The sequence below is a fragment of the Mercenaria mercenaria genome, chromosome 5 (assembly GCF_021730395.1).
Source record: "Mercenaria mercenaria strain notata chromosome 5, MADL_Memer_1, whole genome shotgun sequence".
Lineage (NCBI taxonomy): Eukaryota > Metazoa > Mollusca > Bivalvia > Venerida > Veneridae > Mercenaria > Mercenaria mercenaria.
Window position 1 is genome coordinate 6,522,019 of NC_069365.1, and position 17,874 is coordinate 6,539,892.

The window sequence follows — 17,874 nt, forward strand, 5'->3', positions numbered from 1 at the left end:
AATACACCTGTAAACTAATTTCAGTTATTTCAAAATTGAATTAACGCTCAAAGTAAAATGTGTGGTTGCGTGAGAACATCACTCAGTCCTAAATATTGCAAACCAAGTTAATGGTCAGCGCTCAATTAATATTTGATACATTGTCAAGCAGAATTCGGTTAGAGAGATCAATGAGAGAACTAATGTGGGTAGCGGTTGACAGCTTCTGGTAATGGGCATGAACAGTAAGCTTGTTATATAAGATTAGTGATTCTAGTTAAACAACTTTTGATTAATCAGCATTTTCAAAATTGCATATTTTTATTTACATCTTGCAATATTATTATATTTGCAGTTTATATTTTAACACACACGTATATACATTTTTACATAACTGATTTTAGATATGCTTTACATTTTTACATGGATATTTTTAGATATGTTTTACATAATTCATAGTGTTCTTTACATTTTTACATGGATGTTTTTAGGTATGTTTTACATTTTTACATCAATGTTTATGCTTTACAGTTGGCGTTTGCAATATGACTTCTTCTCGGTGATACATGTCTATTTTGTGTCGATTCGCCGTAAAAGCCAACTCACTCACTCACTCACTCACTCAACCTTTCTTTTACCAAATCAAGGGGTAAAACTCTTTTAAACAGTAACTGTGAGCAAAGGTCATTGACTAATTGATAATTATGTGATGTTTGGAGATTCTAATTATAACGAGAGCTTGTAGAACACTTGCATGAAGTAAACAGTAATTATTGGTTGGTCACTGCCCACTGGACATTTAACGCATTTAAGGTCACTTAAATCAATAATCATGGGTCATTCACCAGTCTTGAATGACCTCCGTATCAAATGTAATCTTAGACCAAAGCATAATCTAGTTTTCTGGCAAAAAGTTCTATTGTCAGTGTGATATTGACGGGATATTGACCTTTGACCTACTGAAGTCAAAATCAATAGGGGTCATCTGCTGGTCATGACAAATCTCCCGATCTAATGATTCTAGAGCCAAGCATTCTCCAGTTATCACCCGGAAACTGATTTGTCTACAGACCGACCAACATCCATCATCAAACATAATTATTTACAATAAACCCCTCCTGTATCCCTAGTCCCCCAATGCATATTTGTTATAGGCAAGAAGTCAATAGAGGATAGGAGCGAAAGACAAAGAGACACTAATGATTGGCTTCAATAGAGATCATCTACTTGACATGTCCAATCACCCTATGAAAAAACAAAATTCTGGGTCAAGTGGTTCTCAAGTAAACCGTTTTCTATGTTCAGGCCCCTGTGACCTTGATCTTTGATCGAGTGAGCCCAAAATCAACAGAGGTCATCTACTCTGCATGTCCAATCATCCTATTAAGTTTCAATATTCTGGGTCAAGTGATTCTCAAGTTATTGATCCAGAAAGAGTTTTTCCATTTTCATGCCTTTGTGGCCTTTCCCTTAAGTCAAGTGACCCCAGAAAGATTAAGGGTCATCGACTGTAATTCCTATCATCGTGATTGAATATTCTGGGTCAAATGATTCTAAAGTGGTTGGTTGGAAACTGTTTTCAAAGTTCTGGTTCCTGTGACAATAACTTCTGATCAAGTGATTCAAAAATTAATATGGGTCATTTACTCTACATGTTCAATCATCCTATGAAGTTTCAACATTCTGGGTCAAGTGGTTCTAAAGTTACTGATCAGAAACGGGTTTCCATGTTCAGGCCCCTGTGACATTGACAGGTGATTTTTTGATTTTTTTCAAATGAGATCTCATCTTGGTAAAAGCTCACGTGAGCTTTTGTATTTCACAGTGTTAGGGCGTTTTGAAATGTAAACACATACAAATAGCGATAATGGTATTTTTGCACGGTCATAATTCCAGTATCGATTGATTTCAAGATTTTATACAAAAATCAGAAAAAACCAATGAATTAGAAATCAGAGAAAATCAAACACACAAAGTAAGTATTGCAAAATAAATAAAACAATTGGACGGCTGCAATGTTCGAACCGCCAAAACTATCATTACAAAATGGTTACATGTTCGTCCACTCAACCTACTGTGCCATGAAGCCAACTGTTGATTTTGCTCCCAGCCACTGATTGTTATACCACCACAAAACGAAGTTGGGAGGGGTGGGGGGTATATAGGAGTGAGCTTGTCGGTCGGTCGGTCTGTCTGTTGGTCAAGATGGTAACTCATGAAAGGTTTGACCGATTAAAATAATTTTTGGTACACATATGTAACTTCAGAAAATACAGGCCAAGTTCGACTTTGGGGTCAGTAGGTGAAAGGTTGAGGTCACAGTGACCCTGAACAGTGAAACGGTTTCCAGATGATTACTTAAGAACGCTTAGGCCTAGGATCATAAATCTTAGTACACAGGTGTAACATCATGAAATACAGTTCAAGTTCAACTTTGATGTCATTAGGTCAAAGGTCAAAGTCACAGTGACTCAGAACAGTAAAACGGTTTCCGGATGATAACTTAAGAACGCTCGGGTCTAGGATCATAATTTTTGTACACAGGTGTAACATGATAAAATACAGGTCAAGTTCGACTTTGAGGTTAGTAGGTCATAACATACAAAGCTTGACAAAATGAACATCGTTTAAGGCATGGATTAAAGTTGTGTGTTTTCATGAGAGGCAATGCATAGCCCTGTAATTCACAGAAAGAAACAATGGATGCAACGAAGCGTGTTAAAATTTTTGGGGGTTTTGTAGAGTGAGGTGGTTGAAAGGCCCATAGAGAGCAATTTCCCTGGTCACAGTTATATATCTATTGACCAATGTTTTTGCCCCCAGTGCCTTAGGACTATTTATTATGCCATATTAAGGTGACCCACACGTGTCGGACCCCTTCGATGTGTTTATTCGGCACTGCACACAGAACCTTCAATGATACACTAGTGAGTAATTCCAAGGGAGGGGAAATAATTACAACCTAATTAGAAATTAGTTCTTATGTTATGTACTTCCTTTCTTGAAATTCCCTTCAGATGTCGCAATTATCAAAACAGCAAAACAAAATGAAGTTTCTAAAGTTATTCAAGACGGAGTTATGGTTCTTATGGTAATGGAGATTATAAAAAAATGATACAATGCCAACTAGCAATGGTTGCGTAGCTCGGAGGACAAGTTGTGGAACCGACAAACTACACAGTTGCAAGTCTGTATGCATCCTTGAAAATGTTACTACTAAAATAACTTAAAAGACATCGGGAAGAAAGCTTCATTCACTTGCATATGTTTCCACTTTTGTATCTGGAAAGTTTAAGTAAAGAATCTGGTGTTCCAATACTCACGCCTTCATAGCTTTGGGTCACCCCTTGGATATGGTGCCTGCTTTTTAATTTTGTCTTTTGGCAGTTTCTGTGATATGGAGCCTCAGATCCCCTTTCTAAATTTCAGTTTGTTTATTTCTGCCCATTCTTTTCTCGTTTAGGGCAAGCACATATAATGTCCAGTAATGTGTCAACCACTGAAGGAAATGTGAAACATTTTGTTATAATGTATGTGGAAATAAGAAATGCAGGGCACCCTGACCTGAAACTATAACAGTCTTGAATTATATCCCGTTTCTGTACCTTTTTCGTATTGAATAAACACAAAAATGTAATAACAATACTTCTACACAATGAGATAGTATAAAGAGAAATTACAGAGTTCAAGAACTTCAACCCTAGCCTGAATATTATAGTTTTCAAGTTATTACACCACCCCCGTAAACAATCCAGATGGCTACCTCATAAAAAGATCCGAGCGGGTTTCGAGCTTACAGCGGTAAGAGGCAAGTGATTCAGTGTCGGCGATTTGACCACTAATCTAATTGTTTCGTGATAGCCAAATGAAATTCAATGCTAAACATTTTGTGAGTACTGCACGCCTCGACAAATCAAACAGGTTTAGAGGTCCTGTCACCGGACACGTAGCCATAATATACAGTTTCATATTTTTCCATGGTTTAGCTTACGAACACAAAGATAAAAGCGCCCTCTGCTGTCATAAGGAGAGATGAGATATACATTATGGTAAACTCATTATTCTTAGTGCTATGTTGCATTCTGTATAGTGACCAGAGGAGTTTATGTGCTCGAAAGGAGAATATTTCTGTCAGTTGTTCTTGCGTAAGAGTGAGCACATTCACCCCGTCCAGGAGTCACTTCAGTTCATATCATCAGTAAATATACAATCTAACACATCGTGAAGGAACTATGTAAGTTTACCACAGGCCAATATACCGAATGCAGCATGTCGCATTTAAGTATGACCGAAAACAGACTATTGAAGAAGTCCCAACTCATTTTCTCGTTTACGACCTTGGTTCTAATAGGGGAAGGATATATAACTTATACACTGGGATTTTCTTTCTGGTCTGGTACCGGTGGTAATTAATGAGGTCAGCAAAATGGTTTAAGTTCACGGATATTTCTTTTCAGGGTATGCTATTTTTCGGTTTGCATTAGGTTAAACTATCTGATATCTTTAGGACACGAGTTTGTGGGTGTTCGATGCGGTAACAGTAATACAATATGATGAGTTTTAGCTGTTACGTTTGGGGAATCCGACAACTCGCAAGGTGCGAATGTATACAATTAACTCCAGGTCATTGTGCTCATTTTGAAGTCTGCACATAATAATTCGGACATAAAGGTAGTCATATAATAAAATCTATGAAAAGATCCTCTGGAAGCATAGAACGCAACCAATCTGCAAAATAGCAGACTCGGTTTGATTAAGTCTGTTCAGGAGACGTAATGAAATGTGCAAACCCCTCACGCCCCATAGCACCAGCTTAAGCGGAATTCTAATATTTAATAAATGAATATACTCCATAATCCCAGGAAATCAATTTTGTCGAGTATTGCAGAAGTCACATTAAAGGGAAGTAATTCTGAGATAAAACATACAATCTTTTTATTGGGTCACTATGACACATGGGCTTGTTATCTTAAATATTTATACAAAGTTATTTAAATATCTCTGCAAGGACGAAATAGCTGTAGGCAGGACAAGAAAGGTGACTTTAAATATCTTACTTGTATAACTGTAAATTTTAGTTGAAAACTTCAAAATTCTTTTTAAGTTTTTAGTGAATTAAAGTTAAATATTATTATTTTTTAATCAAAACAGTTTCTGTGATAAAAATATACATTAACGTGTGGTACATTTTAAACCTTAGGGGTTAATTTTACTTTGTTCTTGTACCTTTATAAGACCTTTTGTACAAAAGTGTGCCTATTTCAGGTTTTACATTTCCGGTTCTAAGATCTTACTTATAACTAGAAACAAAGTTGAATGACGTAAGTGTCATATCCCAGAATTGTTATTACCGACATTTCTTTCAAAACTAGGTAAAACATCAGATAAATTTCTGTGTTGGTACTGCTTCTTTAGGTCAGAAATGCTATGAGTCAGGTTCAAAATAATAAGTTTATAGTGCAAATGGCCCTCATCAGCTTTCGTAGTTAAGAAATTGTTTTAGACAAATGATGATAAAGTACTCTATAGATCCTATTTTGCAGCCGTAATGAAAAAAACGTAATACTATCTTATGCATAGTTGTGCCCAAGGTCTATTAAATGAAGTAACTTGATTGCAAAAGATGTGAAGGATTATGGCATACAGATACTAAATAGGAAAATGGCGCGTAAAGATGGTACGGATTCAAATTTTTTTTTTTTTTTTTTTTTTTTGTTGTTTTTTTTTTGCCTTGTAGAGCTATTTTCTCTGATTTATTTTGCTGAAATCACATGACAGATCTGTGCATAATATTTTGGAAGCATTTTCATAATGAAATGATAGCAAGACAGAATTTGCAATGGACTCTACGTCATACACCACCACTACAATCTGGGGTCTGATTTTGCAGTTTGTGTGTTTGACTGAAAATATTTTTCTTGCATCAAACATGACTCACTTTTCTTTTGATTTTTATTGATCACTGACAATATTCTTCAAGAAAATGTTACAGACATTTAAAACGGGTCCTGATATGTGCTGCAGCCGTTGGAAACATGTAAATTTTATAAAGAATAAAGAAGTACAGCTATTTGGTGTGTTGTTACCTGCGTGCTGTAGGTTTCGTTTTGGGGAGGCTGAGATTTTGGTACGTGGCATTCCCTGTTTGATATTTGTCTTTGTTTTTATCTAAGTATAAAAGAAAATGGACTCGAAACATATTAACGGTTTCTAGATAGGATAGCACTCGTGCAACATTTGACTATTTCATAAGGTTTCTATTTAAGTTTATCTGCACAGGCATTTTGTTTTTTATTGTGTGCATTTAGTTACCAAAAGATTCTCCTGGCGGAACCTATTTGCCCTGACTTGTGACATTGATGATGGTTGTTAGGACTTGGGTAAGGTGCGAAATTTAATCTGGTTTAAGCCTTGCCAGTTGTATTTTGATACTGGCCGTTCCAAGGTGCCCAACGATATTCATTTGTTCGTTCCGTTTCGCCCTTGTGTGCGTGTTACCTCCCTTTGCTTTATGTCTTCCGTGCGTTCGTGCATGCGCGTGCGCGTGTTTGTTTGTCATGTGCACGTTAAACTGCTGTGAGACACGTTTTTTTTAAATCCTACTAGGACTGAACTGTTTTGATATCTGTCTTCTGGCCTGTTTCTTCGGGCCCTTAAGGGTGTTTCTCTTCTTGCTCTGTCTTCTGAAAAGGCATTGAGTACATACGTTTTTGGGTTTGCTTTTTATATATTTATACACGAGCATTTTTGTGTTTTACATGCCATGCCTTTTTGTTTCCATTACGTGTGTTAGAGATTCACCTGGAGGGGATTACTTTTATTTACACTGTCCCGTATCTTTGGAATATGGTGGGGGTAAGAGTGCGGTTGGGTGCGCACCATAAACCGGTTTGGGCTCCCCAGTGGTGCTTTTGCCACAGGCCGTTACAAGGCGGTGCCCCACTGTGTTCTTTTGTTTGTTCGTTTTGTTCTGCGTGCAAGTGTTTATGGTGTGCACGTTTGCGTGATGTGAGTTTCGTTTTGGGGAGGCTGCGTTTTTGGTACGTGGCATTCCCTGTTTGATATTTGTCTTTGTTTTTCTTGGGGCGTTTTTTGAAGGTGGTATTCCTTGTTCGATATTCATTATTCATTTCTTGCAGTACTATTGCTACCGTAAACAATTACAACAGCTGCAGTTACTGGAAATTTTATTTTCATAAAATAAATTTATCTGTACACTTCAAACTATAATTAAACGATCTTTTTCCTGACATTTTATGTGCACCATTTTGGCGGACGTTTTAAACAACTACAAGTTAAGATTAAAAGCCATATTGTTCTTTTTAGGCAACTCATACTTCCGTTACAAAAGGAAACGTATCCGCTGCATTGTAAGAAAACTAATTTACTTAAAGATGTACTTAACTTTTAGTGCATTTTTGCCGACATTTGCAGTAATAAGTTTAAAAAGTAGTGAACTATTCTTTTTTCTTATTAAAAATGTACATGTTGTGCTTATTAGTGAGATCCCATTGTCAGAATATTTAATGAAAGAAGGTTTGTTGTAAATGCATACAACACAGATAAAGAAGCAGGATATAATGTCCGTTTCTAGCGACAGCTGCCATTGCAGTCAAGAATAGTTTAATCAGAAATAGTAGACAACTGAAAATGCTTCGTTTGCTTCTGAAGAAATTCAGATAACAGTATAAAAACTGTCCAAAACATTGCAAAAACATGATTAATTACGTAAAAGTAAAACAAGGACAAGTGCTACTGGAAAATACATATTTTAAAGGCCGCAGCCGTCCAGACAACACCACATATGAACGTTTACATGTTGCGTCTAGCCTAGATGTAAAGCCTAGGCCTGCCATAATGCTATCGGCACTCGGTATTTGTGTTTAAGATTCGAACTTTTATATATTGCATGCAGAGCTTGCTTAATGAATTTTGTTGATATACCGAAAAACTGTGTAATATGTGCAGATGTTCAGTTCCGCTCAACCTGAGGATTGAGGGCTTTGGCGGTAGCATGCATTTCCACTACAGTCCACGAGCAAGCATAATATAACCGAGCCTTCGACTATTCCCTTTATATCGTGTTTGGCGACTGCACAATTTCTGTTTTTTCTATCCTTTTAAGTTTATTAAAATTTGAAAACGTGGTAAACAAATCTTTTTAAACAAGTTTCTGTCTACGCATGATATAATCTTAGCCATGAGAGAATAGGTTATACAGAAGATATACTAAAATAACTAAATGTGTTAAACTGTTTGTTTATAGACTGATATAATGAAATAAGATATAATTCTTTTCCAGCTGAACCGTAAACAGTTCTGTTTAACGCCTGGCATATAGCAAGAAACCGCTAAATGAAGTATATCTGTAGTCTGCATTGTTGCCCTCTAGGTTGCTATGGCTGGAGACGGATTCTACCCAAACAGCTTTGCCTTTACATACGTGAACAATTGCTGTATTTGTGCCTTGGACATCATGCCACTTGTGCATACCTGAAAGACATAAACCGAGAACTTTGGGTAACAGCTTGTTAGGATATACTTTTTGCCATTATCTGTAACAAAAACCTGTATATATAGAATATTTAAGAAAAGTTATATTCACTTTCATTAAGCCTAACACATATCCTAATTTTCAGCTTTTTTCAGTCAACAGGCATAAACATATTAATCGAATCTGAAAACCTCTCCGTAAAACAAATTTTACTACATGATCTTTAGCCAAATATCAAATACACTTTTTACATGTCTCATGAACGCAATTTGGAATATTTCGATTAAATCCAAATAAAAGAAAAACCTTGTTAAAACAGATAAAAGTTTCTTTTGCACACGAACATTAGACCTTATATTTTCGCTTAACATGTGAAAGTAATGACATAGCCACTAGATTTATGATATGGCCACTAGAGTAATGCTACAGCCGACAGAGAATGCCATAGCCGACAGAGAAATAGTATAACCAACAGAGAATGCCATAACCGACAGAGAAACACCATAGCCGACAGAGAATGCTACAGCCGACAGAGTAATTGCATCGTCGACAGAGAATGCAACATCCGACAGAGAAATGACATAGCCGACAGAGAATGCCACAACTGTAGTAGTATTGGCATATAGCCGACAGCGAATGCCACAGCCAACAGAGAAATTGCATAGCCGACAGAGAATTCCACAACCGACAGAGAAATGGCATAGCCGAGAGAGAATAGCACAGCCGATAAATTAATAATATAGCCGAAAAAGTAATGCCATAGTCGACAGAAAATAACATAGCCGACAGGATAATGACATAACCGACAGAGTAATTATATTTTAGCCGATAAAGCAAGGCCATAGCCGATAGTGTAATGCAACAGCATACAGAGTTATGATATTTCCAACAAAGTAAAGACACAACCGACAGAGTAATAGCCGATAATGACACAGGCGGCATATTAATGCCACAGACACAGCCGAGACAGTAATGATATGGTCTACAGAAGAATAATGCCATGGTCGATAGAGAAATAACATTGCTGACAGAGTACTTTTACTACCGATAAAGTCATGACATAGATGAGACAGTAATGATACACCGATGGAGCAATGCTATAGCCGATAAAGTAATGATAGAATCAACAGAATAATGAAAAAAGAGTAACAGAACAATGAAAACTGAGTAATGACATAGCTGACGGTGTAATAATACGGCCCACTGAATAATGAAATAATCATCAAATTAATAGAGTTTTCTATACTCTTGTTATTTTTCTTTTCATGTTACCTTCAGCAGTTTCTATGTTTTTCATGAACATGAAATATTGCCATCTTACCTTACAGACAGGTCCTCGGCTTGATTAATTTGGTACTTCAGGAATATAATAATGTCTTTTAACTTACCTTCTGCAATTGCTCCATTAATAGTTTTACCATCAACTACAAGCTTGGCTCGGATTTCATGCTTATGTCTTTGAGCAATCACATAGGTAAACACGTAAACACCGCTAACTGTTGCCCTGGTAAATAAAATGCCTACATATTTGTTTTAATAATGACAAATAATGGCATGCGTTATGGTATGCATTTGCAGACTGTGTATTTCATACATGCATGTCCTTTAATCCAATGATGATGCACCTTTTAAAATAAAACTATGACTTGTAATCTAAAATGTATTAATAGATCTGCGTAACAAATGACATTGACAACTTCAAAGCATGTCTCCATATCATAAGGCATCTTATCATGTCGTTAACCGTAATCATTTCGTTACCTTTAAATAAGAAGAGAATTTTTTATATGGTGAAAAATTTCAATAACGCAAAGATAACGCAACTTTAACTACACTGGAAAGAATTAATGGTACTTATATGTAGATTTATAGCAAACTTTAAAAGAACAAAATTAAAAGGGGATATCCCTGAAGTTGCAGTCCATTATCAACAGAAGGTGGCACCGTGGCCAATAGGTGTTCCCGTAGTTGTTATATTTTCTGGTCCTTTGGGATCATGGGAGTTCACTCGATGTTCATTGGTAATAGAGTTCCGCTTAAGCCGGTGCTAGATAGCGTGAGGGATTCTGCTCTTTCTACTGCCTCTCAATCGGCAATTGTTTATTATTTTTAAAGCAGATATGTATTTATCATAAAATCTGAACATTACTTATATTTTAGTCATATATTTTGTAATATTATTGTTTGCCCGATATTTTAACAATTTATATAATACAGAGTGCGTGGACCGTAGCATGCATTTCCACTACCGCCCATAAACAGGCTCAATCAAACCGAGCCTGCAACATTTTCATTTTTGTCGTGTTGAGCGAGCTGTGGAGTTTCCACTTTTTCTATTTTACATGGATATATATTTTAGAAATACTTTATAATATATGTTTTCATTAAAACTTCTTCTCGGCGGCGATATATGACCTTTTTGAGTCGATTCTCCGTAAAATCCAACTCACTCACATGAACAGACTCACTGCTATTATTTTGCTTGGTTGCATTCTATTCTTCCAAAGGATCTTACATATTTTATTTTCTAATCTATTATTCCTTACAGCTATGGGCTAGGTGCTTGCTCTTAATGAAATAATACATAGAGGGACACTAGTAGCCTTCTGTCATCATGTAAAGCTTGAAAAAGTCGCTATATAGGTCGGTGTGACGTTAGACCCACCAATATATCAAATATTAAAAGCTGCAACATATTTTAAGCATCTAATAACACAAATGTGGATATTAACATCAAGCTTTACTGAAATGCAACAGATAGTGTTTTCAATTTTACAGAATTCAAAGGTGTTACCAAACGCAGCTGATTGAAACTGCTTACGATTATCATGAAATGAAAACCTACGTTTGTTTGTTTAGAATAAAATTGTAGTTGCATCTGTTAAGCAAGTTTATCCCTATACGCAAAGCAGTTTATATGCACTCTTATGGTTACACGATATTGTAGTGTTCAAGCAAACTGTATTTTATGACTCGCGTTAGATTCTGTAAGTTACCTACCTGAACACGCCGGTTGATGCTTCATACGCACCTCCGTCATTCAGCAGAACTTTGTCGAATTTGATATGTTGCCCCCTTCCGAGGAGTTTGTCTCTGCTAAGATAGGTAGAAAACGCCACTTTAGGTGTATTGCGGTGGCTTAAGCCGGAATCCTGTTCGTCGTTGGAATCATCAACTTTTGTAAAAAATCCAACAAAGTAAGAAAGGACTTACAGAAGTTACATAAGCAGAGCCGATATTCGCGATTTCAATAAATTAGCGATAAAATTTGCATTTTTTAAACACGAAACTATAAAAAGCGTCTCAGAATTCAGTTTTCATTTCTACCATATTTTACTGAAACTAGATAACTATCCAATCATTTTTCAAATATCCTATGTCCAATAAATTTAGATTATTGTTTAAGTAAGAAAAATATCGATATGTACCTCCATTTTCCGTTTCTTCCTCGCTGTTGACAATTTCTTCCATATCATTGTTCGCAATCGAATCGTGTACAGCCCGAAATTCTTCCACCGAGCGTGCTGAAACGCATGCGACCAGAAGCAGAACTAGGTATTGAGACTTCATATTTCACCTATAAAATTTAAAAAAAAAAAAAAAAAAGATGCGTAATGATAATTTAAATATATGGCGATCATTTTTAAGTTTTCGGTGTTGTAATATTTTCTGGTCCTTCAGTGTTGTAATATTTTCTGGTTCTTTGGGATCATGGAGTCCATCCAACTGTGTAATAGGGTTCCGCTAAAGCCGATGCAATGGGGCGTGTAAGCTGTTGCTCTTTCCATTACCTCTCATGAACAGGCTCGGTCAAATCGAGTCTTCGTTATTATTCTGCTTGATTCTATGCTTCTAAGGGATTTTTTTACAGATTTCCATGAAAGTAACTTTTCGCAAGTCAATATCCCGATTAGGCATAGTAATCATGATACATCGCAGGGTGTGATACTAATTTTAGCGATTACGGTAATAAATAGAACTAAATTGCTTGACTGACTGGAAACCAATACATCATTTTGTTCACCAATTAGAAAAGACAAACCTGACAATAGTAATCTAAAACATTTTGAAAGGCCAGTAAGTACAGTCGATAGGTTTTTTTCAACATTTTGGACGCCCGCTTAGCTCAGTAGGTAGAGCGTTTGTCTACGGATCGCGGGGTTGTGAGTTCGATCCTCGGGCGGGGCGTATATTCTCCTAGACTATTTGATAAACGACATTGTGTCTGAAATCATTAGTCCTCCACCTCTGATTCATGTGAGGAAGTTGGCAGTTACTTGCGGAGAACAGGTTTGTACTGGTACAAAATCCAGGAACACTGGTTAGGTTAACTGCCCGCCGTTAAATGACTGAAATACTGTTGAAAACGGCGTAAAAACCCAAAACAAACAAACAAGCTGTCCTGAAAGAAAGATGTGAATTTGCTGAAAACATTTTAAACATAACAATAAATAGTAATACAATCTGTAAAAACTTATAAAGATATAAATTAAACTTACCACCGGTATGACTTCAGTAAGCAGCGTCGTCCGAGATTATTTGATCCATTGTTAATTATATACAAAGGTTATAAAGAGAAGGCGGAGATAGGATATTTCGTCGATTGGTTCAATAACTAAATATTAAGTGTATTGATCACTATCATCTATCAAGATATTGAGGGTCCACTGTTCTCTCTATTAATGGTTTCAATTTATTATTAAATTACAATATTTTGGAAAACATGTTAAGAGTAAGGTTAGGCGCGCACCATAAACCGGTTTAAATTCCTCAGTGATTTTGCCCCTGGCCCTTCCAAGGCGTGCCCCACTGTGATGTTTCCTTTGCCTGTGTATATACATATGTGCTAGTGCGTGCGCGCGTGTGTATATGTGTTAGTGAAGTGAGTTGCGGTTTTGGGAGGTTTACAACTAATTGGAATAACTGTCCTCCACTCGATGCTGGTTATACGTGTATTATATTATATTTGTATACTCTATGGGCGGTATTTCATGCTTAGTTTGTCTACTGAGACCTAGCGTGTGTTAATGACTTAACTTAAGCTTAAAATGACACCTGAACGATTATACATGTATTTGGATTATGACCTACCTATTCAAAAGAAGTATAACTTTAAAAAATCATATACCACACCTTATGGGGTTAAAATGTTAAAATGGAATTTGCCAGATGCTTTTGCTGCATACTTCAATCTACATAATATTGCTATTACCAGAAAGGTTTTTCACTATCTTTAAAAAAGTCTATCATATTTTGTTGGATTCCCAGTCATGTTGGTATTCATGGAAACGAGGATGCTGATATTGCAGCAAAGAAATCCCTTTCATTATCACAATCTAATTTGAAATTACCACATACCGATTTTAGGCCCAATATAAACAAATACATATTTTATCCAAATGGCAATCGTCATGGAACAATGCTTCATTCAATTAACTTCATGGTATCAAACCTTCTCTAGGGGAATGGCACCAGGGGAATGGCACTAAGGGAATAGATCTGTTCGCAGGGAGGAAGTTGTTCCTTCTCGCTGTCGAATAGGTCATACCCGTTTGACTCATTCTTGTCTTTTGAATAAAGAAGATCAACCCGAATGTGTACCATGTCAAACACCGCTAACTAATAAACATATTTTAATCGAATGTGTGGACTTTGCTACACAACGCTGTATATATTACGACGTTCAGTCTTTGAAAGAGTTACTTGAAAACATTTCAGTCGGAAATATTTTATCGTTTTTAAAGCATATATCAAAAAATCTAACATTTCAAACTTTTATTTACATCTTGCAATATTATTATGTTTGCAGCTGATATTTTAACACATACGTATATACATTTTTACATAACTGATTTTAGATATGCTTTACATTTTACATGGATGTTTTTAGATATGTTTTACATTATTCATAGTGTTCTTTACATGTTTTTACATGGATGTTTTTAGGTATGCTTTACATTTTTACACCAATGTTTATGCTTTACAGTTGGCGTTTGCAATATGACTTCTTCTCGGCGATTCATGACTATTTTGTGTCGATTCACCGTAAAACCCAACTCACTCACTTTTCAGCAAAGTTACCGTTTTCATGAACTCCGTAACTCGTTTTCTAAAGTTTATCATCATAAGTTGGAACTGGTGATTAAATGCAACTCTTATTTCACAATCTTAATTGTTTTAAAAAAGTTTTACAAACTTTCAAGGCATACAGATCATACAACAAAAATGATAATGTTCAGCACCGCAATGCGGAGCAACATACGCCCGAAGGTATGACCTCTGAGCCCTACGTGTGACCTTGACCTTGAAGCCAGTCATCCAGAACACGCGCTCTGCACGTCGTCTAGATGTGATAAACATTTACCCCAAGTTTTTTAAAAATCCTTATAGCAGTTTAAGAGCGGACCCGCAACAAACTCATATGACTGACCCCTAAGTGTGACCTTGACCTTGAAGTCAGCCATCCAAATATGCACTCTGCATGTCGTCTCGATGTGGTGAACATTTGTGTTACGTTTCTTAGAAATCCTTCAAGGGGTTCAATAGTTACAGGGCTGACACAAAATTGCTAACGGACGGACACCGGGGGTATAACATAATACGTCTCTTCGGGCGTATAAAAATATTTAGATATCACGAAATTATTTGGTTACTGACAGATTATGTTATGGAAACACATGAGTTAGCACATTTTACCAATTCAAACTGAAAAGCGTTTGTAACGGTGCACCGGTGGTATACTACCTGAATCATAAAGATATATATTTAACGGTCGTAAATAGAAAAAGTGGAAACTCCAAAGGTCGCTCAACACAACAAAAACGAAAATGTTGCAGGCTTCATTCGTGGTATTCTGGTCGAGAAGACTTTTTACTGACCCGGCGGCCAGGGTCGATTCCCGACGCGGACATGTTCATAGTCCAGTCTAGTTACAATTGTCAAACGTTTTATATTAATAGGCCTATTGTTTTGAGGTTACATGTATTAGTGTGCAGCCCTTGTACAGTTGGTCACTACGTTTTCCTCTGATTGTGCGGTTACGGGACAGATGGGCTAGCAATTATATTCCTCTCTTGTGATAGACTCTTTTGATATTTGTCGCCTGCACTGCTTCGTCGTGCTCTTAGTGTGTTTGCTATTGTGCTCTGGCTTCTGCGAAGTCATTGTTTGTTTTAGGTTTAACGCCGTTTTTCAACAGTATTTCAGTTATGTAATGGCGGGCAGTTAACCTAACCAGGGTTCCTGGATTCTGTACCGGTACAAACCTGTTCTCCGCACCGCAAGTAACTGCCAACTTCTCCACATTCCTTATGAATCAGAGATGGAGGACGAATGATTTCAGACACAATGTCTTTTATCAAATCGTCACGGAGAACACCTGGCGGGGATTATTTTTTTTTTATACTGTCTTGTTATAGTGATGTTTGGTGCCTGTAAACTAAATCACACTAACCGGTAGTGCTTTTTGCTACTGACCGTTCCAAGGCGGTACCCTACTGTGTTTCTTCTTCATGTATGTTTTCTGTCTGCTTGTTACTTCTTTGTAATTATTGCATCCATTTATGCTACTCTGTACATGTGCTCAGCCACTGAGGTGCGTTGTGACAGGATGGTCGAACCGGGGACAGAAACTATACGAACAATTTAACACTCATTACAATATTAACAAGTTTATTTATTACAATGAATAGAAAAAAATACTACATAGAAGAAAAGAAAAAAAGACTGTATCTATGATGGTTTATAGAAAAGATGTTCGATTCACATATTTCTAATACAATGTCGTAGTGACGATTTTACAGATGTTTCAGATCCAGACTTAGACTAGCACTATAAATGTTGGCAAACACTATTTAATATACTGTCCAATAAAATCGCGAAGAAGTTGACCCCATTCTGGTTCCCCATTTCCGGTGTTTGTATCCCTGAGCTATCTGCTGATTACAAAGATCAACAGTTTGGCCGTTAAGCACAATCATGGGACGTAGACCCTCAGCGCTGGGAATTCACATCCAGGCGAGTTAAGTAAACCACGGGTATATCATTTCCGGGTCGTGACATCACCAGGAAAATGTCGTCTGATGGAAGAAGCTAAGATATATAACATATGCTAAGCACCATAGCAAATACAAATAAAAGCACAAACTGCTACGTTGGGTACACCATACCTCAGTAGGCTCCCATAAATAATACGTGCTAGTTATGCAAAGTATACGTGCTACTAAGTTAATACGTCACTTGAATACAATACGTCACTTATTACTTCTTATTATTTTCAAGTTAATTACTTACTAGACTAACTAAACTTAAACTTAAAGTATAATAAAGATATGAGAAGATTATGATAAAAAAATATAGATAAGAGGGTGATTACTTGCACTTATTATTTACAACCACAAATTAAAAAAAATTCAATGCAAATTAAAAACATAACACAATAGCTGGTATGAACGATAACTCTGTATTATCAACTACCATGTACCAAAACGGACATTTATAGTTATGCTTTACACCGGCACACATTATCTTTAAATTGCAATTAAGAATTAAATATACGGTATTAAACTTGTCAAACCATACATTTATAATGTAACATACAATACAATACAAAATACAATACAATACGATACAATGCAGTACAGTCCATAAAATAACCAAACGTGTTTGTAAACATAGACGGATCCAAACGGAAGAAGAAGAACAATTTTATTAAAAAATACAGAAATATTTCAGTGGCAAAATACAATACATATCGCAGCCCTGACCAACCTATAAACCGGGCCAGTCTATTTTATAAGTACAACACGACCCATTTAAACGAGTTGTACCGGCGTTCCATAATTTACCACGAAAAAATGACAAATACGGTTTATGAGAAAATTATTTGCTAAATATTACGTTACACAACTTTCAATATAAATTTTACAACTAATACAAACGAAACATCTTAGAATTCTCTCTCGAAATAAATAGTTTACAAAAGTCAGAAAAATTTAATAAATTTGCCTGACAACTCGAATCTACTTAATATCTTGCCAAAATGAAAATATTTTACAAAATTCTTTAGAATGAACAAAAATTTACTATAGTAAATAAAATCATAATTCAAAAATTATATGAAAAAACAAATGAAAACTGCAATTTGTATGGTTATGTCTCGCAAATATTTGATTTTGCACGGGAGTCACGACAAAGCCGTGTACTCAAGACTACTTCGGCGGAAAAGGAAATTGGACATTTAAAGGACCGTTATAGCGGTTTTACGGATAAAAACATAAATTAGTGAAGTTGAAAAAATATTAACTTCTTTATTACTGAACCGAATTTATTGAAATTTACATGAAAATCTAAGTTATCAAATGCAGAACAAGAGGGTCATGAAGGCCCTGTATCGCTCACCT

General features: G+C 36.2%; 1 protein-coding gene across 1 annotated transcript in view; it reads right to left on the minus strand.

Moving 5' to 3' along the window:
• Positions 1-7,153: 7,153 nt before the first annotated feature.
• The window catches only part of LOC123556352 (complement C1q-like protein 2), a 39,953-nt gene continuing 29,232 nt past the window's right edge, over positions 7,154-17,874 (minus strand). The window contains exons 2-4 of the mRNA XM_053542573.1: positions 11,474-11,648; positions 9,862-9,977; positions 7,154-8,472 (exon numbers count right to left, since the gene is read on the minus strand). Coding sequence (XP_053398548.1) covers positions 8,303-8,472; positions 9,862-9,977; positions 11,474-11,648 — 461 coding nt within the window. The 3' untranslated portion in view covers positions 7,154-8,302. The remainder of the gene's footprint in view (positions 8,473-9,861; positions 9,978-11,473; positions 11,649-17,874) is intronic.